General features: G+C 36.7%; 2 protein-coding genes and 1 non-coding gene across 8 annotated transcripts; all 3 read right to left on the bottom strand.

The window, feature by feature from the left end:
* Window positions 1-2,550: 2,550 nt before the first annotated feature.
* On the bottom strand, window positions 2,551-5,496 carry LOC130992747 (uncharacterized). Of its 6 annotated transcripts, none has more exons than XR_009091376.1 (5): window positions 5,115-5,496; window positions 4,965-5,033; window positions 4,477-4,572; window positions 3,249-3,394; window positions 2,551-3,155 (listed from the first exon to the last, which is right to left on the bottom strand). XR_009091376.1 is itself a non-coding variant. In XM_057917490.1 (5 exons), exons 4-5 carry the CDS (start codon window positions 3,408-3,410, stop codon window positions 2,793-2,795), a joined length of 525 nt encoding a protein of 174 aa, XP_057773473.1. In that variant the 5' UTR covers window positions 3,411-3,412; window positions 4,477-4,572; window positions 4,965-5,033; window positions 5,115-5,496; the 3' UTR covers window positions 2,551-2,792. The 6 variants fall into 6 exon arrangements, 2 of the variants coding, with proteins under 2 accessions (XP_057773473.1, XP_057773474.1); XR_009091379.1 differs by having other exon boundaries at window positions 3,249-3,397; XR_009091377.1 differs by having other exon boundaries at window positions 4,928-5,033.
* LOC130996450 (small nucleolar RNA U49) lies at window positions 4,791-4,855 on the bottom strand. The gene has a single exon (XR_009092623.1). It is a non-coding gene; the product is annotated as a small nucleolar RNA U49 (small nucleolar RNA).
* Window positions 5,497-8,038: 2,542 nt separating the features above from the next.
* Window positions 8,039-11,310, bottom strand: LOC130992746 (60S ribosomal protein L5). Its single transcript, XM_057917489.1, has 9 exons — window positions 11,157-11,310; window positions 10,541-10,610; window positions 10,359-10,450; window positions 9,937-10,063; window positions 9,743-9,822; window positions 9,530-9,646; window positions 8,807-8,941; window positions 8,530-8,699; window positions 8,039-8,349 (listed from the first exon to the last, which is right to left on the bottom strand). The coding sequence occupies exons 1-9, from the start codon at window positions 11,157-11,159 to the stop codon at window positions 8,235-8,237; spliced, it is 909 nt and encodes a 302-aa protein (XP_057773472.1). The 5' UTR covers window positions 11,160-11,310; the 3' UTR covers window positions 8,039-8,234.
* Between the last annotated feature and the right edge of the window lie 12,700 nt (window positions 11,311-24,010).

The following is a 24,010-nucleotide window of genomic DNA, read 5'->3' on the forward strand; positions in this document are numbered from 1 at the left end:
GGTTTAGTATTCAAGGTTTAGGGTTTAATATTCACTATTTAGGGTTTAGTATTCAGTGTTCAGGTAATTACAAAATATAGAATGACAGTAAATACTTATAGAAACATAAGTATACATTTGTACAAAGAAATGTATATGTTAGACTACATAAAAGTAAATATTTTCATTAGAGTTTAGCATTCGAGGATTAGGGTTTAGTATTCATTATTTATGGTTTAGTATTCAGTGTTCGGGTAATTACAAAATATAGAATGACATGAAATACTTATAGAAACATAAGTATACATTTGTACAAAGAAATGTATATGTTAGACTACATAAAAGTAAATATTTTCATTAGGGTTTAGTATTCATTATTTAGGGTTTAGTATTCACTATTTAGGGTTTAGTATTCAGTATTCAGGTAATTGCAAAATATAGAATGACAGGAAATACTTATGTTAACATAAGTATATATTTGTGCTACGTGCTAACAAATGTATATTTTATACTTATTAAAAGTAACTATTGTCTTAATAAAAAGTAATTATTCATATGAAGAAATGTAATATTTCAAAATTATTACTTTTTTCAAAAAAATGTTATTTTGTACTTATGAAAACTTGTAATTTTAATGACTTGGTCAAGTAATTATAGTTGTAAGAAAAAATAACCATTGATATGAATAAAGGTAATTTTTTTAAAAAAATGAAATAAATTAAAAAAAGTATATATAAAATGTTAAAAAGAAAAAATTAAACGAAAAAGCAAAAGAAAATAAATAAAACACTTTACTAAAATAATTATTATTGTAATAAAAATTAACCATTGATATGAAAAAAAATACAGTATAAATATAATAACAGAAGAGAAAAAAAAAACGTAATAAGAAACACAAAAAACGCTAATTCAAAAAGAATAATTTATAACAGAAAAAAAAGTAAAAAAAAAAAAAACGCAATAAGAAAAACAAAAAAATTCTAATGCAAAAAGTAAAATAGAAAAAATGGAAAAAACAAAACAAAACAAAACAAAACAAAAGGTAAAACAAAATGCAAAAAAATGAAACACTACAAAATGTAGTAGTGGAGAAGAGAAAACTTTCCCCAACCACTACACCATATTTAATTTTGTAATTAAGAAGGAAACAGTTTTTATATATTATATGCAAGCCCAGACCCGCCCATCCCACACCTTAACCCGCCAGACCCGCGCCCCGACCCGTCTCATGGGGTGAGGTTGACCTCACCCAAGACCAACTCTTTTTAAAATTTTAAATCTTAGTACTAATAAATGAATAAATCCTCTCGCGATTAATTTGAAACTTGATTTTTTTTTTTCATCATTGAAATCTATATTTTATAAGAATCGTAAACGTTATATGTAAGTTCTTTTTTTAGGGATTAATATAGTAAGAGAGTTTTAAGCTTGACAAATGATCATATTCGTACCCTATTTGTTGGCTTGTAACAGTTCACTAATATATGATGAGCTAGATTGAAAAAACTATAATTATCTAATATCCATGTTTATTGTTTTCAAGGGTCTAACTAAAGAATTTAATATATTGGACACTTGAATATTTGAATTTACAAGGATCGTAAATCTATCTATTTATTTCATGAACTATTTATAATATCAATATCAATCAATCTATCCATACATAAATAATAAAATTTTATATCAAACCAATTATTATGGATACCAATTCAACATTTTCAGCAACATCGCTAGATTAATTTTTCGGTATTGGGCCGACTAATGTTACGTGAAACATATGTCGTAGCTACATCCTATGAAAATTTTAAAAAACGCAACATTATTATGTCAACCAGTTCAGAGTTTTCTAGTCCATCTCCATGATTTGAAGTGACAAACAAAAATATACTAATAATTATAAAGTCGGGAAACCATCTGTTGTATGTTTTTCAATTTTATCCCTCGATTTATTCCATCTGCAACTATGCTAATGTGACATGAGATGAAAACTCATTATGTTGCGAAGAGAATGAGTTCACAAAACCTACAACCAAACTCTTAGATATCACTTTCAATGCTTCCCGACATGAATAGCAGCAAGAAGCGGAAGGTACATAAACCATTTAACTGCTAAGTTTTGCCAAAACACTACAAAAAAATTCGCAATTCTCGACGGAAAATTCCGTCGACAAATATAAATAAGTCGTCGTTATTTTATTTCTCGACGGATTCTCGACGGAAATCGGGTGTCATTAATTTAATCGTAGGGAAATTAATTCTCGACGGGAAATTCCGTCGAGAAAATATTTTAGCCCGTCGAAAGATCGTTGGAGAATTATGCCAAATCTTACTAATTAATGGCGAATTCTCGACGGAAATTCCCGTCGAGAGTTCTCGACGGGAGATTTCCGTCGAGAATTTGTTTTCCCTCTTAAAGTGGATTCCGTCGAGAATCTGTCGAGAATTCGACAAGTTTTGCTTTCCGTCGAGAATCCGTCGAGAATTTGACAAGTTCTGCTTTCCGTCGAGAATCCGTCAACAATTATTCAGTTTGTATATATATATATATTTCTCAATATTGAATATCCTGTAAAAATCAATATAAAATATTCAAATTCAAATATACTTATAATAAACATCCAAATTCAAACATATTTACTAGACATCCAAATTCAAACATACTTACTAAACATCCAAAGTCAAACATACTTACTAAACATCCAAATTCAACATACCTAAATTAAGTTAAATATCAAGTATCATAAATTCTAACTCCATAGTTACTACATAAATCCAAACTCAACACAACATAAATTCAAACTTCATAAAAAGTATCAAGGATTATGACCCTTCTTCATATTTGCCATCAACTCCGCCAACATACTCTTGAGATCATTAATGGTGCCATCTTGCTCCAGGATACGTGCCTCGAGGTTGTTCCCTCTAGAAGCCTGAGCATTCACTTCAGCTCTTAGCGCCTCGACCTCCTCAAGAGAAGCAGCAGGGGCAGTCTGAGACGTGCTAGTGGACTGAGTACTAGATCCACTAGACACCATATGTGTCATCATTCCCATCCCGAGCACACGGCCTTTCGTGTCCCTCTTCACCACCTCCTTAAAGATGGCGTGTACCTCTTCTGGTGTCGGATCCCTACCCTGAGTGGCTTGAATATCTTGAATGCGACTCTCAATCTCCACCTACAATTAGTTTAGTTGAATCGAATTAAAACTATATATTCAAGTAAAAATGGAATAATGAAACTTTAACACATATTAAAGTAATACACTTACCGCGTGTGCCTCGGAACGTATGCCAATGTATAATCCTCCCTTCCGGTGTATGCGTAGAAATGTATCATACGCAGCACAGTCAACCGGGATATTCTTTTCCCGAGCAACATCTTCATTGGTGTCAACATCTTCTTCATCATCCTCATCTACTAGATATACCATCTCTTTTATTATCCAAACCGAGCAAGATTGAAATGAAAGCAATGAATCAATAAATGAAAACTATATATCTATGACTATACGAATGATTCAGGATAGGATGTGTAACATAGCCACTAGAAGTTGCACAAAACCACATAAAATAAAACAAGGATGCTTCACAGACATAGAAAGTGATGAATGTGTGCTAAAGCAAAAAAAATACAGATTCACACACCATAACAATTAACACAGAAGCTAGAAACGACGAAGCCAGGCCCTTTGTGAAATGAAGTTTTAGTAGCTTCACATATCAAAGCCTTACCAGACAGCGTACAAACTAAAAGACGCACACACAACATAAGCATGGTTGGCTGGCTGACTCCTCAAGACAGGTCAAACACAAGCACGTGTTTTATACAAATACATTCAAGTTAGCTCAAGTTCACTATCAAAAGCATAGATAGGCTACAATTTTCATAACATAAAGCAAAGAAAAAATATTGTAAAATGCAATTCGTAAAATAAGCCACCACATCTCATAACATCAGTTGCCGGCTGGATGTTACAATAGTATTAATGTTGATTTTGAGGAAACAAACATATGATATTTTTGACAAAAAACACAAATCATCAATTTTTTTGCAAACACACAGATTAAACAGAGCAGTCGCTTCATGATTCTATCATGGAAATAGTAAACATCAAGTAACCCCAATAGTAAACAAGAGCTCACGAGATGTCTCACCCGTCAATCTTGCAAAAGCTACAAAATTTATAAACATAAAGCTCACGAGATGTCCCAAACACCAATCCAACAATCCAAACAAAATCAAAAGCAAAGATAGGCTACAACTTAGAAGTATTTGCTGACATTATAAACAAAATTTCAAACCATTCAAAATAAACACCATTTAACCAAAAAATCGAAAAGAAAACTGAAGGAAGAGGGGATATATATCCAACTACTTTTCAGGTATCGCGCAGCTCAGGAAATTGCCCAAAATACACAATAGCGACGGAGATCAGAAATCATGGCTATGGCATATTTCCATACAGGAGCAATGTGAAATTGATAAAACAATGTTACCTGCTCATAAAAGTAGAGGCCATCATTTATAGTAGAAGCAAGCTCACTGCAACTGATCTTTGATTCCTCACCCGGTCTCTCACCTTTTCGCCTATTCTGCAGCATACAATCTCATGAGCTTGTTCTTAAATCATTCAATCTCATGAGCAGTGACCACACATAGTTGGGGGCATGTCCTTTGATGTAAGAAAAAAAAAACTCATTACAGAGAATGTGAAAATGTTTTAATGTGCAGGATATACTGAGAAGACCACCATAATAACTAGCATCAATTGTCTCTAAAGACTTCAAATCAGCAGACAATCACAAGCTATAAAAATGCTGTGTTTTAATGTGTCATACGACACTTCCTATTCTTGGGATTTCTTCCTCATTGGCGATACAGAAAATTGACGGAACCATAGCCGGCGGAGATCAGAAATCAGAATCAGAAAATTAACTTTGAAGGCACCTTTCAAATTTGAGAGAGAGAGAGAGAGAGGAGGTACAGCAGTGGGCGAGGCGGCGGCAGACAGAAGCAAGGGACTTCGGCGGACGGCGCGACGAACGGGAAAGATCTGAAACCATACAAATTTAATTTGAGATAGAGAGAAAGGGAGGGAAAGAGAGAGAGAGAGAGAGCGAGAGGGAGAGAGAACCGATGGTGAACGTCGAGGGAGAGAGAGGCAGCAGATCGACTCCGGCAGGTGGCGAACGGCGGCAGCGGACTCCGGCAATGGCGTAGGGCAACTGAAATGAGTTTGGGGGAAATGGCGTAGACGAACTGAACTTTGGGGAGGACATACACATACTATTCAGTATTAAAAATATTCTCGATGGATTCACGACGGGAAATCGAAATATTAAAAATAATTAAAAAAATAACTTTCTCGACGGATTGTCGACGGGCACCGAAATTTTGAATTAAATTTAATAATTGTCGACAGATTCTCGACGGGCGAATAAAAAAAAGTAATATTTTAAGAAATTAAAATTTCTTGACGGATTCGTGACGGATTTACGGCGGGAATTAAATTCCGTCGAGAACGCTGCTATTTTTTTCGACGGGAACCCTCCCGTCGTAAAATTCCGCCACTGTTCAGATGATTTTTTGTAGTGAAATGCCATCTCATATAATTTTAAAACAATGATCTACTTAATTGAACAAGTTATTCAAGTTGAAAATGACTATTTTACAACACATATAACTGATTTCTGTAATTTCCTTCTATCAACATGAACAACTTTGGTTATATGCAAGGGTAGATCTTTATTAGGCGTCACAGGGGCTTTAGATAATTATATTCTCCAACAATTTACCCCCCCCCCCCAAAATTATTGTTCATCTCTTTTACCCACCCCTCAACTTAACTCATCCACCTCTGCCCCTGTTATATGGGCCTGGGTGTTTGGAAAAGTTTACAGTGATAGGTGATTTTCCTCTTTCATATTTTTATTCACACCTCATGATGTACTGAGTAATTTGAATATTCTAGGTACTAAATCACCACATCATTAGTTATAAATGCATTATTAACTCACTGTATACTCGATACTTGGCTTGGCTGTAACATTCTCGAAGATCTTCAGATTCTAGTTCAAGTTCATCATTGGAAACATCAAACACTGATGATGATGAAAGAGAGGCAAAAAGATCAAAGTCAAGGCCAAAGAGAGGGAAGAAAGAGAAGAGGCAAAGCTCAAGATCGAAGCATGTTGTGAAAGGTGGCTTCGAATTTGGCTGCATTTTTTCTGAGATGTGGCGAGGTTGATTCCTCTGGCGGTTGATTCCTCTGCCGGTCGATTCCTCTGGCGGTCGAAAGTCATTCCTCTGGAGTACTTCTCCGCTCTGCAGCTCATTTCGCTGCTCTGGTGCAATTTCTCTGCTCTGGAGTCATTTCTCTGCTCTGGAGACATTTCTACGCTGGTCAGAGGGATAACATGAGTTGTGCAGATGAAGTATTATAAGTCGCGTTTCTTATTTACTTCATGTATTACGTTTCTTTTAAACGGTGTCGTTTCTAGCTCAACATTGAAGTGAGTTAATTAGGGTTTTAAATTCGATCTTTCACAGTTAGTTTTGTACTGTAACAAGAAAGAAAGAAGTGTAGTTGGTGTGAGTACTGTGGAAAATCTTGAGCTGCGTTTCTCAAGATTTCCGATCACGTTCTGTAAACTCCGGCGAGCTCTCAAAGTCTGTCAATAAATTTTCTCTTCACCCTCCGTGGACGTAGGTCGTTAGTGGCCGAACCACGTACATCTTCTTCTTCGTTGCATTCTGTTATTCTCTGGTTTTGTGATCTTATATTTGGCGCCGTCTGTGGGAATCGAATCCACGACGATGACTTCGGCTCGATTTGATTTCGAGAAGTTCAATGGGAAAAACGATTTTTCCATATGGAAGATCAAGATGGAAGCCACGCTCATTCATCAGGGATTGGATGATGCATTGAATGCTAAATTGGTGGATTCTAAGGAAGATGACAAGGGAGGCAGGATGAGTCGTCAAGAGATGGACAAGAAAGCCCGCAGCGCGATCCTCCTATGTCTTGGCGATCGAGTTTTGCGTGAGGTGTCAAGGGAAGATACCGCAATCAAGGTATGGAAGAAACTCAATTCTCTCTATATGGCTAAAACCATGGCGAATAGATTGTTTGTTAAACAACATCTATTTCGGTTCAAAATCTTAGATGATAAGGATTTATCTGAACAACTTGATGATTTTCAAAAATCGTTGGATGATTTTGAATGTGTTGATGGAGAGATGAAGGATGAGGATAAGGCATTGTTATTACTGAATGCATTGCCTAAATCCTATGAGCATCTGAAAGATGCTCTGTTAATTGCCAAGGAGGATCTGATTACACTGGAAGATGTTCTTGGGGTTCTCAAAGGAAAGGAAAAGAACAAGAGTGCAGTAGATAAACAATCTTCTCAGCATGAAAGCCTAAACGTTCAGAAGGGAAAGCCCACTAAATTCAAGAAAGCAAATTCTCAGGGAAAGAAAGGTGCTCAACAGAAACACAAGGAAAGTGATGGAGAAGATGTGAAAAAATGTTTTCACTGCAAGAAACCGGGGCACATCAAGAAGAATTGCTATTCTTGGAAAAGGAAAATACAACAAGGCACAAATCAGATCCAGAATTCTGCAGATGTGGCTGAGGAGACAGAAAACAGTGAAGCTCTATAAATGTGATGAAATCTACTGTGGGAGATTCTTGGATTCTGGATGTTCCTACCACATGTCACCCAACAAAGAATGGTTCATCGACTTGAAAGAAGAAATCATGGGAACAGTCATTTTGGGGAATGATCATATTTGTCAAGTCATTGGTTGCTCTTTGATAAGGTTTAAATCTTGTGGTGCCAATTCAAAGAAATTTCACCGCTTAAAACATGTGTGCGTGTGTTCTCTGTTATCAATTTTCTATTTTGTAATGGAATCCAAGAGACGATGAAAATATACGTTGTAAATATTGAAAGGAAACAAACGACAGAAATCAAACACAATTAACGTGAATTTAATAATTTAATTTAGTAGGAAATTCAATTTAACAGTGAATGCAGAATGGCAACAGAAAAATTGAAATGAATTCAAAATTAGTAACACCATAAATAATGCAATATAATTTGCTCATAACGAACATGAATTCAGGCGCTTCTCAACCTCAAAACTCAACTAACGCTACGAAAATGATGGAAACAAAATCCCCAAAATAACAGTAGATATCACTATTTTGAAAATACAAGTAAATTTTCAATTCATCCCCTACAAGTGTTTACTCATCATCTTCCTCATCATCTTCATCAACCCCAGCAGCAGCATTTAGAGCATTTAAACGTTCAATCAACTTAGCCTTCCTCTCTTCATAAGTGAGCTTCTTCAAGTTGTACCTGAGACAAAAGAAGCGAAAAACAATTGAACAAAGTATCCAGGAACAGTGAAATCTAAGTAGAGCACAGTAGAGGTTACAGACTGAAGCAAAAGAATCAAATGTTTCCCCGCGAAGAAGTATTTCTATCATACCTAGGTTACAAACTAAAATAAAATGACAAAGATATTCTGCCGCATACCTCTTATGTTTCTTGGGTTGCTGTTTCTCAGATTTCTTCATAGTTGGATCAGCACGAATGGCAGCATGGACTTTCTTGTACAGTTCCTCAAGGTCATCCGCCTCAAGACCATTCTTAATATACTTGCTGAAGTGTGATTGGAACTTTTCGGGTTCATCTTCCATCAAAGTCTGTTCAAAGGGAATATAACCAATCAAAAGATCTGAGTAATACTACTTCCTAGTTTCTGTGGCATCAAACCTAACTTTCAAATTATAAAGCAAAACTTCAAATGTACCTTCATGTATGATGACACATGGCCTCCATAAATATATTTCCTGTGAATTTCTGCATCAAGTTGCTTAGAATCCTTTGAGAAACCAGCAAACCTCTTGTCACTGTGAGGAATATCCAACCCACCATCAAGAGCACCCTGTAATCATTGGCCAAACAGAATGTGCATAAATTACATACACACACATACAGCAGATAGTTAAAAGAGTTGACATGAATATATCAATACAACATTTAGGCAAACAACTGATGACAAATTTATCCTCCAAACAGCTGTAATAAATTTGATCCAAAAAATGCGACTAAAGGATATTAAAATGACAAACAATGTATATGATAGCCGCAATGTGATAATTACAAACTATTAACCTTCAAATATGGACACTACAGTATTCCACCTAGATATACAACACCAGGACAATCTAGACAGAAGATGATCTGAACTACACAGTAAATTTTACATCTAAAAGGCAATTTGGTATGGTCACTTTCACTACACACATTAAACCACTCAGCTGGAACTTTCAACAACACAGTTCATTACTACTTGTTAAGCAGGCAAAGCCGAAAGATTTCAAGTGTTGGAGAACATGCACCTCTCATGTATAGCAGCATATATCATAGCAAGCATGCAACTTTATATTAGAACCTAAAATTGTCTATTTAAGAAACAGAGCAAATATGAATTGATCCATTCAACCATGAAAAAAAGATAATAGCTGAGTACCTTTAGAGCACCAAAAATACGATTTCCGGTAGTTGTTCTAAGTAGACCAACATCAAGCAGACAACGGAAAGGCCTTCGTGTATCTGATGGTTCAACTGAGTAATCCTCTCCAGTAGCCTGGTGTCAGTAAGGTTCCACTGAGATCAATAAATCATGCAGAGGATTCAACTTGAACTATGAATCAAAATGATAGGCAGTATGGACATGCCATACCTCTGTATTGCCTTCATAGTCATCATCCATCTCAAGCTTTTTAAGGGCACGGCGAGCCAGAAGAAGCCCAGTGCAATAGGCTGTCAAACAACCTTGATTAGGATTTGATCTAAGTAAAAAATTCCATGTATATTTTCAACAAATTCACAGTCAAGCGTGGGAACGGCATGAATGTAGCTCCAAAGGAAATATACCTGCAGCATAATTTGTCAGACCAACTTGAAGTCCAAATTGAGGCAATTCATGGGCATACGCTGTAGCGAGAACCATATCTCCAGTAATACTAGCCGATATTATTTGTGCAACAATATCCTTGTTGGACTATAACAACATTAAGGTTAACGCAATTTAAATTAGTCAATGCCAACAAACAAGCAATATATTACTTCTAAACATCATCTGGTCCTTTTAATGTGGAGAATGCTACCTGTCATCTAGTATATCATTTTAGTCTATTTGAGAAAGAGACTACCGGATATAAAACTGTTATTAATCACCCCTGCTCATATACTATAAACAAAAGTAAATAAAAGAAAATTAAGAAAATGCTAACAAATAAATGAAAATTAAGAAAATGAGTAAATGCTGTTTAGCATTACTTGCAAAATTAGGATACAAATCGCACAACAAATCTGTACTTCGGAGTATTGTACTTGTTCTTGTCTTGGTTGATTAGACGAATCCTAGCCCTGTAATCTGTCTTCCCCTCTGGATATATTCAAAAGGCAATAAAAATTTATTAGAACCACCATAATAATTAATAACAACACGAGAAAGACCTGACAAGAAAATACATGCCTCTCCTTCTCTTAAATTTGACCTGGAACCGCTTAAAGTATGCCCTTGACTTCTGTGCTTTGATAAAAACCTGAAATGAGGAAAAATTCTCATGATAAACATTAATAGCTAGAACTAGAACAACTTGTTACAATACATGAGAGGAAAAAACTGCATGCAACTATAGTTAAATCTAATAAATACGGAATAAAATCATAATCGAAAAACATAATCCGAAATATTGGTTCACTCACATATTTGAGCAAGGAAAGGATAACAGTATCAGGGCAGAAAAAAAGGCTTGAAAAGTAAGAGTTACATATAATACCTAATAATTCACGGAAACATATCAAACAAATTCTACTTAAACAACAACAAAATGCCGCCAGACAACACAAATTTCCACTTGCCAAAGTTCAATCAATATCAAAAATCAATACTCGCAGGTTTCTTATATGATTCGTCGGTCCACACTAGCCAAACAAAAACGATCCAAAGTGATGATAACTGATCCCAATCGCACACAGACAAAAACAACGAAGCAACACAAAAAGGACACCTGAAACAAACTGTGAGTACAATGACGTATAGATGATAACGAGAAAATACAAGCGGCAAGATTATAGAAGGCGCTAACCATTGTTGAAGTTGGACTGGAGCTGCGCAGTGCCAGTGACGAGAGCAGATGTTCAAGATAATTACTTATACCAAAACCCTAGAAACTCAATTCCCATTAAAATTACGAATATACCCTTCTCAAAACGGCGGATGACATTTAGCATTTTTTAAAACGCAAAAACTTGGGTGAGGTTATGAGACGGGTTTGACCCGTTTGACCCGACCCGCGAGCTTTAATATACATAATCGAGTTTTTAACAAATCAATATAAACGTCAGAGCTGGTGCAGTGGTAATAGTCTCTTACCTAACCTTTCTCATGTCCTAAAGGTACAGGGTTCGAATCCCTTTACACCCCTATTTTATTTTTCTTCTTCTTTTCCCTTTCTTTTTTTGTTTCCTTTTTTCTTCTTTTTGTTTTTACTTTTTTTGTCTTCCTGTTTTCATTATTTTTTTTGTATATATATATATATATACAGTATTGTTTTTTTAGCATTTCTTTTTAGTGCTTTTCTTTTGCCTTGTTTTTAATTTTATTGTTTTTCTTTTGCGTTGTTTTTCTTTTGCATTTTTTATATATTTTTGTGAAAAATATAATAATTTTAAAATATTACATTTCTTCGTAACAATAATTACTTTTTCTAACGACAATAATTACTTGAGCAAATAACTAAAAGTATAATTTCTAGTGAGTGAATATAACAATTATTGTGAATTTTTCTAAATTATTGATGTGAAGAAAAGTAATTTTATTTTCACTAGCTAGAATTTTTAAACTTAGCTATTCGGTCAAGTAATTATTGTCGTCATAAAAAATAGTAATTATTATTACAATGAAATGTAATGTTTCTAAATTATTACATTTGTTAAATATTATTGTTACTTTTATTTTTGTGAATTTATACTTTTAGTTATTTGATAAAATAATTATTATTGTAAGAAAATGCAATTATTAATATATATAAAAGTAATGTTATTTTTACTCGTTATAATTTGTAATTTTGTATATTCGGTCAAGTAATTATTGTCGTAAGAAAAAGTAAATATTGATGATAAAAAATAGCATTTAAAAAATGTTACATTTATTCATGTCGATAATTTTTTTTTTCATTATAATAACAATAGTTATTTTGAATAACGTAGAAATAAATAATAGAATGGCGAAAAAATAATCAATAAATTATTCAAGTAATCATTGTCGCAAAGAAAAGTAACTATTGATATGAAGAAATGTAATTTTCCTAAATTATTAGATAAAAAAGGTAATGTTTCGAAAACATTACTTTTCTTCATGTTGATTATTACTTTTTATCACAACAATATTTACTTTGGTTTGAAATAATGTAGAAATAAATAATTTTATTTATTTGGTGAAATAATTATTTTCTTGAAAAATAATATTATTTTTATTCGCGAGAACTTGTACTTTTAAATATTTTGACAAGTAATTAAGCATTGTCATAAGAAAAAGTAATTATTGATATGTATAATGCTTTAAATTGAATAAAGGTAAATACTTATATTAGCATAAGTATACATTTGTGAGAACAAATGTATATTTTATGGTTATTAAAAATAAATATTCATATTTTTTTTTGATCGGGAAAAATAAATATTCATATTATGATTTAGTGTTCAGGGTTTCGAGTTTAGGAAATATAATACTTTATATTGAATGAAAGTAGATATTTATATTAACATAAGTATACATTTGTTAGCACAAATGTATATCTTATGCGATTAAAAGTAAATATTCTTATTAGAGTTTAGGATTTAGTGTTCAAGGTTTATGGTTTAGTGTTCAGGGTTTAAGGTTTAGAAAATATAATACTTTATATCAAACGAAGATAAATATTTATATTAACATAAGTATATATTTGTGCCAATAAATGTATATTTTGTATTTATTTAGGGTTTAGTATTCAAGGTTTAGTGTTTAGTATTCACTATTTAGGGTTTAGTATTCAGTGTTTAGGTAATTACAAAATATAGAATGACATGAAATACTTATTTACGGTTTAGTATTCAAGGTTTAGGGTTTAGTATTCAGTGTTTAGGTAATTACAAAATATAGAATGACAGGAAATACTTATAAAAACATAAGTATACATTTGTACAAAGAAATGTATATACTTGCCTAAATAAAAGTAAATATTTTCGTTAGGGTTTAGCATTTCAGGGTTAGGGTTTATTATTCATTATTTACGATTTAGTATTCAAGGTTTAGCGTTTAGTATTCACTATTTAGGGTTTAGTATTCAGCGTTCAGGTAATTACAAAATATAGAATGACAGGAAATACTTATAGAAACATAAGTATACATTTGTACAAAGAAATGTATATGTTAGACTACATAAAAGTAAATATTTTCATTAGGGTTTAGCATTCAAGGATTAGGGTTTAGTATTCATTATTTAGGATTTAGTATTTATTGTTCAGGTAATTACAAAATATAGAATGACAAGAAATACTTATAGAAACATAAGTATACATTTTGGTGAAACGAGAAACCAACATCTAAACTAGAAAGCAGTAAACGACACCGGATCTACGTGGTTCGGTCTAGAAGACCTACGTCCACGGGGTGTTTGGGGTTTTTTCACTATACTTCGAGAGAATTACATTTTACAAGAGATGAATGAATAATGAGATGATCCCCTTCTCACCCACCATTAAGTCTCTATTTATAAGCATGTAAATAAGCCTTAGGGCCTCAAGCACATTCCCTAAGATAATTGGGCTTAAGCCCCTTTAATACATTGACCTTGGTCTGAGTCGCCTATGCTTGCTTGACTACGCCGGAAGCTCTATTATTTCTTTTATTATCACAAGTCTTCAATTAAACCTGCACTGATTAGCATAATAATAATAATACTAATCATAAGCATAAATAGAAATGTTCTCATTATATAGTGCACAGCGCTGGTGCATATTTCAGTCCTCATCAGCTACTCCCCCTAGTCTGGTTGAACCGGGTATTCTTCGTGTTCAGCCAGCGAAGTATTGTTAAAGCCAGCGCTGTGCTGCTTTCCTTAATCCCTGCAAATCATGAAGACATAAGAGTTTTAACACTGTAAAAAAGCAAAGATAAGCATTTTTCCCTTGACTTTGGAATTATAGTTCCAAGTTAGATTTCCTTCTTGTTTGTTGAATGTTGACAAAGATAAATAATTTCCATTTCTTTGGGCGCATAAGAAGACCAGCGCTGAGAATACCCCATATTGAATACTTTGCATAGATAAGCAATATAAATGCTTTGTGTTGGATGAATCAGAAGACCGCTGCAAGAATACCCGAATAACATAGGAAGACCCATGTCGAAGTTGAGAAATATGATACTCTGATCATGTAAGAAAACCCGTCATAAATATGTGTGAAAAATCCAGCGCATGAGAAGACCAATAGATAATCCGCGCGTAAGAAAACCAGCGCACGAGAAGACCGATGGATGACAGTAGCACGCCAAAAGGCGGCTTATTTCTCGTTGAGCAGCGATTAGAGTATATCAAAGCAGCCCAAATAACAGAGGCGCAAAATAGTGTAGCCCGTAGAGTAGAGCAGAGAAATACCCGACCCGATCAGAGCAGAGAAATACCTATGAGATCAGAGAAATGCCCGTCAGAGCAGCCCGGTCAGAGCAGAGAAGTGCCGTTTCAGAACAGAGAAATGCCCGTCAGAGCAGCCCGGTCAGAGCAGAGAAATGCCCTTTCAGGACAGAGAAATACCCGTCAGAGCAGCCCGGTCAGAGCAGAGAAATGCCCTTTCAGGACAGAGAAATGCCCGTCAGAGCAGAGAAATGCCCTTTCAGAGCAGAGAAATGCCCGTCAGAGTAGCCCGGTCAGAGCAGATAAATGCCCTTTCAGGACAGAGAAATGCCCGTCAGAGCAGAGAAATGCACTTTCAGAGCAGAGAAATGCCTTTTCAGAACAGAGAAATGCCCGTCAGAGCAGCCCGGTCAGAGCAGAGAAATGCCCTTTCAGGACAGAGAAATACCCGTCAGAGCAGCCCGGTCAGAGCAGAGAAATGCCCTTTCAGGACAGAGAAATGCCCGTCAGAGCAGAGAAATGCCCTTTCAGAGCAGAGAAATGTCCCTCAGAGCAGAGAAATCCCAGCAGAGGATTGAAATCCCGGCAGAGCATTGAGGTCACGGACGGCGGCAGAGCATTGGGGTCACGGACGGCGGCAGAGCATTGGGGTCACGGACGGTGACAGAGCATTGGGGTCACGGACGGTGGCAGAGCATTGGGATCACGGACGGTGGCAGAGCATTGGGATCACTGCAGAGCAGTGAAATCACGGTAGAGCAGTGAAATCAAGGCAGAGCAGTGAAATCACGGTAGAGCAGTGAAATCATGGCAGAGCAGTGAAATCACGGTAGAGTAGTGAAATCATGGCGGAGCATTCCTCAGCTGTTTCCCTCCTTTGTATGCATTCCTTTGCTGCTTCCCTCCTTTGTGTGCATTCCTTTGCTGCTTCCCTCCCTGCCGACTGGAACACTCTGCGCGGAGCATGGAAGACCCGGGGGGTGCAACCAACTTTCGCGGCTTACAGTTAAGAGAACACTCTGCGCGGAGCATGGAGGGCCTGGCCGGCGCAACCAACTTTCGCGGCTTACGATTATTGGAACACCCTGCACGGAGCATGGAAGACCCGGGGGGTGCAACCAACTTTCGTGGCTTACGGTTAAAAGAACACCCTGCACGGAGCATGGAAGACCCGAGGGGTGCAACCAACTTTCGTGACTTACGGTTAAGAGAACACTCTGCGCGGAGCATGGAGGGCCTGGCCGGCGCAACCAACTTTCGCGGCTTACGATTAAATAGCATCCCTCTGCGCGGAGCATGGAGGGCCCGGATGGCGCAACCAACTTTCGCGGCTTACGATAGCATCCCTCTGCGCGGAGCATGGAGGTCTCGGATGGCGCAACCAACTTTCGCGGCTTACGATAGCATCCCACTGCGCGGAGCATGGAGGGCCCGGATGGCGCAACCAACTTTCGCGGCTTACGATAGCATCTACTCCCCCCTCTGGTGACATGTGCAATGCCCTGCATGAACATGTTAAGTGTGTGTGTGTTTGGTGCTCATGCTTGTGATGATTGTGAGAGAGTTAGCATAACTACAGTTCCCAAGTAACATAATTCAAGTTGCATTTCAAGCCCTAGCACATATGCAGAAGGTGTGCGGCTTCATGTACTTAGTCAATTCATAATCCAGCCCTAGGCACATATGCAGAATGTAACGCCCCGCTTTTTTTACTTGTGTTTAATTATTTTTTTTTGGGTGATTTAAAATATGATTTTGTCATGCTTGATTTTATATCTTGGACTTGAGGGAGTCCGTAGTTGCGCCCTAGTTAAAAGAGAAATTGATATATATTAGATTCTATAATTTTTGTAGTAAATATAACTTAATAATCCTCATTTAATTTGGATTTATTGAAAAGCTGGACTAGAAGAAATAAAGTTTGTTAAATTCTCGATTTTAAATTCACAGTATTCTTTTAATTTTGTTATATTTGTGATAAATACTGATATTAGCTTATTTTATTAAATAGAATTAAAGAAGAATTAGGATTCTATTAGGGTTATAGCTGCATACCCGTAAATCACGTAAATATATTTCCAACACGTTCTGTATTTCTCTTCTACCGCATTCACAAAAAAATTCAAAACGCCTTCAATCGTTCTCTTCTCACATCTCCCTCAACCATTGCCAGCATTCTGGAAATTTAAGTTAAACTAACTATTCTTTCAACTGATTTCTTCGGGTAAGTTGCAATCGTCTGTTAAACTTGACTATTATTTTTTTTCTTTCTTTTTGGTGTCGTTTATGATTTAAAAAAAAATGGGGAAACGAACTACTGCTGGGTCGAGAAGAAGTATATCAAATAGTGATTTTATTATTTATTTTAAAATATGGATTGGGTGATAAAAGTTTGTAAAATATATATATATATATATATATATATATATATATATATATATATATATATATACTGATTCAATTAGTTTTGCCGTCAATTTAAATTACTAGTTGAATTGGTAAGTCAAGTTTCAAAATCTAAAAATATTAATATATTGAATTGTTAATGCAGAACTTGTTTTTCTTGGTTTTCGCAATGTAGTTAGTTTGTTTCTTTAGCTTATATACACACACACACACACATATATATATATATATATATATATATATATATATATATATATATATATATATATATATGTCTTCGTTTAATAAGTGAGGGGTGGGCTAGTTTACTTCCTTTTATGATAGGTATTAGTTTAATTAAGTAGCTAATTATGTATTAAAGGCATTTTTTTTCCTTGTTTCTTTGAATCACACGAAAGCGACAGTAGTTCATTAGGTCTTGATCTTCCTTTTGTTCATTCTTTTATTAACACTTCTTACTTTCGTGAATTCAATTAGTGTTAGCATAATTATAATTATACTTTACATTAAATCAGTTTGTAAGTTTTATGAGTACAGAGGTACACACATTATTTAGTTTGAGAGTTGTTGAGTTTCTTATAAAGCTTGTACTTATTAATTAGGTGCGGCGCAATTAGGATCCTCGTGAATATGTTTCAATTGCCACGTGAATTAAAATTGTTTATGAAATATTTTCTTCTATAAATCCAACGTGTATATTGTGGTTGAGATACGATTTTGATTGCATACGGTGAGTATGCTCATTGGTACTTATGGCAGCGTGACAACGAGTCACTGATTTGGGGACGACGAGTATGACAGGGTCCTGTGCACAGTTGAGCCAGTCGGTTATTATCATTCCATGCCTGTGTGGCTGGATTATTTGCCTGTGTGGCAATGTTGTGAATGACTCATTGCCTGGGTGACTGGATTATTTGCCTGTGTGGCAATGTTGTGAATGGTTCCTTGCCTGGGTGGCTGGATTATTTGCCTGTGTGGCAATTTGTGAATGGTTCCTTGCCTGGGTGGCTGGATTATTTGCCTGTCAAGTGGCTGGATTATTTGCCTGTGTGGCAATTTGTGAATGGTTCCTTGCCTGGGTGGCTGGATTATTTGCCTGTGTGGCAATGTTGTGAATGGTTCCATGCCTGGGTGGCTGGATTATTTGCCTGTGTGGCAACCTTGTGAATAGTTCCATGCCTGTGTGGCTGGATTATTTGCAGGTGAGGTAAGGTGTGTTATTTATGCTGTGATGGTGAGGCAGGTTGCGAATGAGTATCGCTTTCCACAATTTAATACACGTTTGGATAAATCATATCACCTTTATTGTTTCTCACCACTGAGTACGTTTTTGTGCTCACCCCCTTTCGTTAAAATATTTTCAGGTCAGTGATTTTGGAGCGGCGTGGCGGGATGGGTGTGGTGAAGTTGATTTGGACTTGTGGTTCCGCTTTGAATGTTAGACTTTAAATTTGTTAATTTTCTTTGAGTCATTTTGAGGTTAAGCTTGCTTTTATTTTATGAAAGTTTTTGGTAGTTGGTTTAATTTTTTTTTTTTGATGAATGATGGACTTGACATAGACGTATTTAGTCGTTTAAGGCTTCGTAGATGATTTTCTGCAGCTGAACTTGTTTTGTTGATTTGGTGTTTAAATTGGTTAAAACGAAGTCGTATTTTGGTTCGTTTACTTTTATGTAATTGAAAGTTTTAAATTAAAATTTTATTTCTGGTTAGTAAATTTTAGGGTGTTACACAGAAGGTGTGCAGCTTCCAAGACATAATTATTATTGCATAAATCCCAGCACAGATCACATAAGTCATGGTTTTGTCCAAGTAAAGAAGTAGAATATTTCCCAAATCCCTATCATACTTACATGTTGTTCCCATAAAAATACCCTAAAAACATAATTTTGCCTAGTAATAAAGCATAATACTCCCCCATCATGCTCACATGCTTCCACGAGATAAAGTTCAGCGAAGTACCTGAATTACCACTTACAAGTGGATTAGCTTTTCGTGTTATGGTGATTAACATACTTGTTTAAGTTTTTTCCCAAAGCTGTTTATCATGTGCTGTAAGAACTCTTGAACGAGAATATTAATAAAATATGAGAGCCCCTTGAGACAGGGCTGCAAAGAGAATTCGAACACTAGATTATATAATCCATTGCCACAACTTGATTCCCATATTCATATCCCGCTGAATTCATTCAAATTTTCAAATCTCATCAAAGATCATATAAATCATGATTTTGCCCAAGTGATAAAATATCACATATCCCAATCATGCTCCTCCCATTGATAGAGTTCAGCGAAATACCTGAATTACCACTTACTAGTGGGTTACCCTGTTTTACATTATGGTATTTACCATAATTGTTCAAATCATTCCCCAAATTTGTTTATCCTGTGCTACAAAAATTCTTAAGCACATATATATTAGTAAAATATGAGAGCCCTTAGAGATAGGGCTGCAAAGCAATTAACAAGTATAAAAGTGTACGCTTTGCTTTTCCCAAGCAACAGTGCCGCCATAAACATTTGTTCCACCGAATAAAAGTTGTGAGAATCCCCAAAAATGACATGTAAGTTAGAATATTTGTGTCCCAATGGCTGAAATTCACAATCCTGAAATCACGATTCTCAAAGAGAAAGTATAATGGATAAACAATAATTATTCGTCAGTGCAAATGATATGAAACCACATGTTATGAATAGTAATAAGTATCCCACATTGGTTTAGTGTTCCTAGTTGTGATAGTTCTCTTACATATAAATATGTACTCTTTTCTCCAATATAAATACACCTTCCTACTTCTTCTCCTTCAATATGTTTTATATCTTTATTCTCTACATGGTATCAGAGCATGTTAGATACCTGATAATTTTTTTCTACTGTACGTATTTATGAATAGTATTGTACGTATTTATGAATAGTACTTTACGTATTTATGAATAGTTTTTTTTTCTATTCCTATAAGTATGCTCTGTGGTTGCAGCATTGTCTGATCTTCCACATCAGAAAATTTTGTTCTTATTTGTTTTCCTTCATCTCTCCGGCCGTCCTTCTCTCCGGCTGGCACTACTATTGCTGCTCGGGTCTCCCCGTCGCACAGCCTCCCTCTCTAGCTTTTGTTCTCAGCCACCGCTGCTGTCTATTCTCTATATAGGGTTTCAGTTTTCTAATCCTTTTACATCATGTCTGATTCAAAATCCGCTGCCCTAGGAACCACCATAAAATTGAATGGTTCCAATTATCTTCTCTGGTCTCGTGCCTTTCTATTGTTCTTAGGCTCTCAGAAAAAGAAAACACATGTTCTAAGTGATCCAGTTGCTTCTACGGATCTCAAATATGATGCCTGGAGTGCCGACGATTGTGCTGTCATGACTTGGCTTTTGAATAGTCTTGAAGACTCTGTTAGTAAGAATATCATGTTCTTAGAAACTGCTAAGGACATGTGGGATACATTGCGGCAGATGTATTCCAATGACAAGAACGTATCTCGTGTCTTCGAGTTATATGAGAAACTTTTCTCTCATACTCAGTCTGGCCAATCAGTTAATGACTATTTCTCTACATTCAAGGGACTTGCTGATGAAATTCTTGTTTATCATCCACTATCCTGTTCTGTCACTCAGCGGGCCACACAGTGGGAAGAGTTCATGGTTGCCAAATTCTTATCAGGTTTGGATGCTGATCTCCGACCAGTTCGTGACAGCCTGTTATCAAGTGATAATGTTCCATCATTATCCAATGCCTTATCTCGTGTGTTGCGGGTTTCCATTGGTCGTACCGATGATGCTACTTCACCTAATTCTTCTGCCATGGCTGCTCGCGGTCAAAATTCTCATGTTAATGCCTCTTTTTCGCCCTCCAGCCAGGCTATTCAGAATCAAAATTATGCTCACGGTCAAAATTCTTACGGTGGTCGTGGTCGTGGCCGTAGTGGTGAACGAGGTCGTGGCCGAGGTCGCGGTTCTGATCGTTATTGTGAGTATTGCCACCGAACCAACCACACTTCTGAAAATTGTTGGAAAACCTTTGGCAAACCAGGTCGGGCTCATACAGTTGTTCCTGATCCTCAGTCTTCCTCCAGTGATGATACGGTCTCGCTCTCACGGGCTCAATACGACAAACTGATCCAATCCATCAATTTGTCATCTGGTACTGCTCCATCTACTAGTGCAGCCTCTCCTATAGTTGCTTCTGCAGGTGCGTTTGCAGTGTCTCATGGTAAGTCTTGGTTGGTAGATTCTGGTGCCTCTGTCCATATTACTGGTACTAAATCTCTTTTGACATCTTTTACTCCTTCATCCTTACCTTCTGTCCGTGTCGCTGATGGCACCTATTCTTCGGTGACGGGGAGTGGTGTTGTCCGTCCTACTCCTCAATTAACTCTTAACAATGTCATGTTTGCTTCTAAATTTCCCGTTAGCTTATTATCGGTTAGTCAACTTACCAAAACTCACAATTGCTCTGTCACTTTTTTTCCTACCTTTGTTACCTTTCAGGACCTGCAGACGAAGAAGACGATTGGTGGAGGACATGAGCGTGACGGGGTTTACTACTTGGATTATGGTATTCCGGCACCTTCGCGTGCTCTCTCTGCCACCGTGACTCCATATCAGTGGCATTGTCGCCTTGGTCATCCGTCGCCGTCTAGTCTTCGCAGTTTAATTCCTACTTCGTCTGTTGAATTTCAATGTGAGTCTTGTGAGTTGGGCAAGCACCATCGCACATCTTTTCCTTCTAGAATTGATAAACGTAGTTCTTTTGCTTTTGAGCTTGTTCATTGTGATGTTTGGGGTCAGAGTCGAGTTGAGTCTAGAGGGGGTTTCAGATATTTTATGGTCTTGGTTGATGATTATTCGCGTATGACATGGGTGTATTTGCTCAAACAGAGAACTGGAGTCCCTGCTATACTAAACTCTTTTTATCATGAAATAAAAACTCAATATTCTGTCGATTTGCATATTCTTCGCACTGATAATGCTCTTGAATTCACTCAAAAATCTATTTCATCTTTTTGTGATTCTCGTGGCATAATTCATCAAACTTCCTGCTCACATACTTCCCAACAAAATGGAGTTGCAGAACGAAAACACCGTCATATTTTGGATGTTGCTCGTACTCTTATGTCTCATATGCGGGTTCCTAAGTGGTTATGGGGTGATGCTGTTCTTACGGCATGTTTTCTCATTAATAGAATGCCTTCTAGTGTGCTTCATGGAGATATTCCTTTTTCGTATCTTCATCCTGACAAACCTCTTTACCCTGTCCCTCCTCGCATTTTTGGGTGTGTTTGTTTTGTTCATGATCTAAGTCCTGGGTTAGATAAGTTATCTCCTCGTTCTATTAAGTGTGTTTTTCTCGGGTATTCTAGAACACAGAAAGGGTATAGATCTCTTGACCCTCTTACCAAACGTCACTATGTCTGTGCCGATGTCACATTCTTTGAATCTCTTCCTTTTTTTCCTCATACTAGCACTACTTCTCAAAATAAGTTACAATCTGCTCCTTTGCCTATACCGGCGATAGTTTCTCCTCCTACTCAACCCTTACAAGTGTATACCCGTCGTCCTCGTCCCGCACCAGTTCCAGAGACTGTTGTTGAACCGGCCTCATGTTCTCCACCCGAGTTATCTTCTTCTGCAGATTCTGAGGATGACCAACCTGCCAACACAGATGACTTACCTATCGCTATACGCAAAGGTAAACGTACTTGTACCACTCGCCATCCAATGTCTAACTATGTCTCTTTTGCCTGTTTGAGTCTTTCTTTTCGGTCTTTTGCTCTTTCCCTTTTCTCTACAGATATTCCAACTTCTTACCTTGAGGCACTCAAACATCCGCATTGGAAGGCTGCTATGGATGAGGAGATGTGTGCCCTTTTATCTCGTGGCACTTGGGTTCTAGCAACTGCTCCTGTTTCTGCTGTTATTGTTTCTTGTCGTTGGGTGTTCACTATCAAGTTTCTTGCTGATGGTACCATTGATCGGTACAAAGCCCGCCTTGTAGCAAAAGGTTTTACACAGACTTATGGTGTGGATTACTTTGAGACATTCTCTCCCACCGCTCGTTTGAACTCCATTCGCATCTTGTTCTCCTTGGCTGTTAATCTTTCTTGGCCTATGTATCAGCTTGATGTGAAGAATGCTTTTCTCTATGGCGATATATCTCCAACTGTTTATATGGAGCAACCTCCTGGGTATGTTGCTCAGGGGGAGGATTCTACTAAGGTGTGTTGTCTTAAGAAGGCTATTTATGGTCTTAAGCAAAGTCCGAAGGCATGGTTTGACAAGTTTAGTAGTGTTCTCAGCAAAATTGGGTTTAAGCAATGCAAGTCTGACCACTCTGTTTTTGTGCGCCATCAAGCCTCTGGAATTGTCATTCTCGTTGTCTATGTCGATGACATCCTTATATCTGGGAGTGATGTACAAGGAATTGCTGATACAAAGGCATACTTGCAAGAACAATTCGTTATTAAGGATTTGGGACGTCCCAAGTACTTCTTGGGAATTGAAATTGCTCACAGCAAGTATGGAATTTCTCTGTCTCAGCAGAAGTATGCTACTGATTTACTTAAAGAAACCGGGTTGTTGGGAACGAAGCCGGTTGATACTCCTATGGATATTGACCCGAATGTCTGGGATGAGAGTGAAGATTTCTTGGAGGACAAAGCTAAGTACAGACGTCTTGTTGGGAAACTTATCTACTTGACAGTGACACGGCCTGATATTTCTTTTGCGGTTGGTTTGGTTAGTCGTTTCTTGGATAAGCCTAAACAAGTTCATTGGGAAGCTGTTATTCGAATTCTTCGATATATCAAGAAATCTCCGGGAAAAGGATTGTTCTTTAAAAAAAATGGTCATCTAATAATTGAAGGGTACTCTGATGCTGATTATGCTGGCTCTAAAATTGATCGGAAATCGACATCTGGAT

This window comes from Salvia miltiorrhiza, chromosome 7, assembly GCF_028751815.1.
Source record: "Salvia miltiorrhiza cultivar Shanhuang (shh) chromosome 7, IMPLAD_Smil_shh, whole genome shotgun sequence".
Taxonomy (NCBI): Eukaryota; Viridiplantae; Streptophyta; class Magnoliopsida; order Lamiales; family Lamiaceae; genus Salvia; species Salvia miltiorrhiza.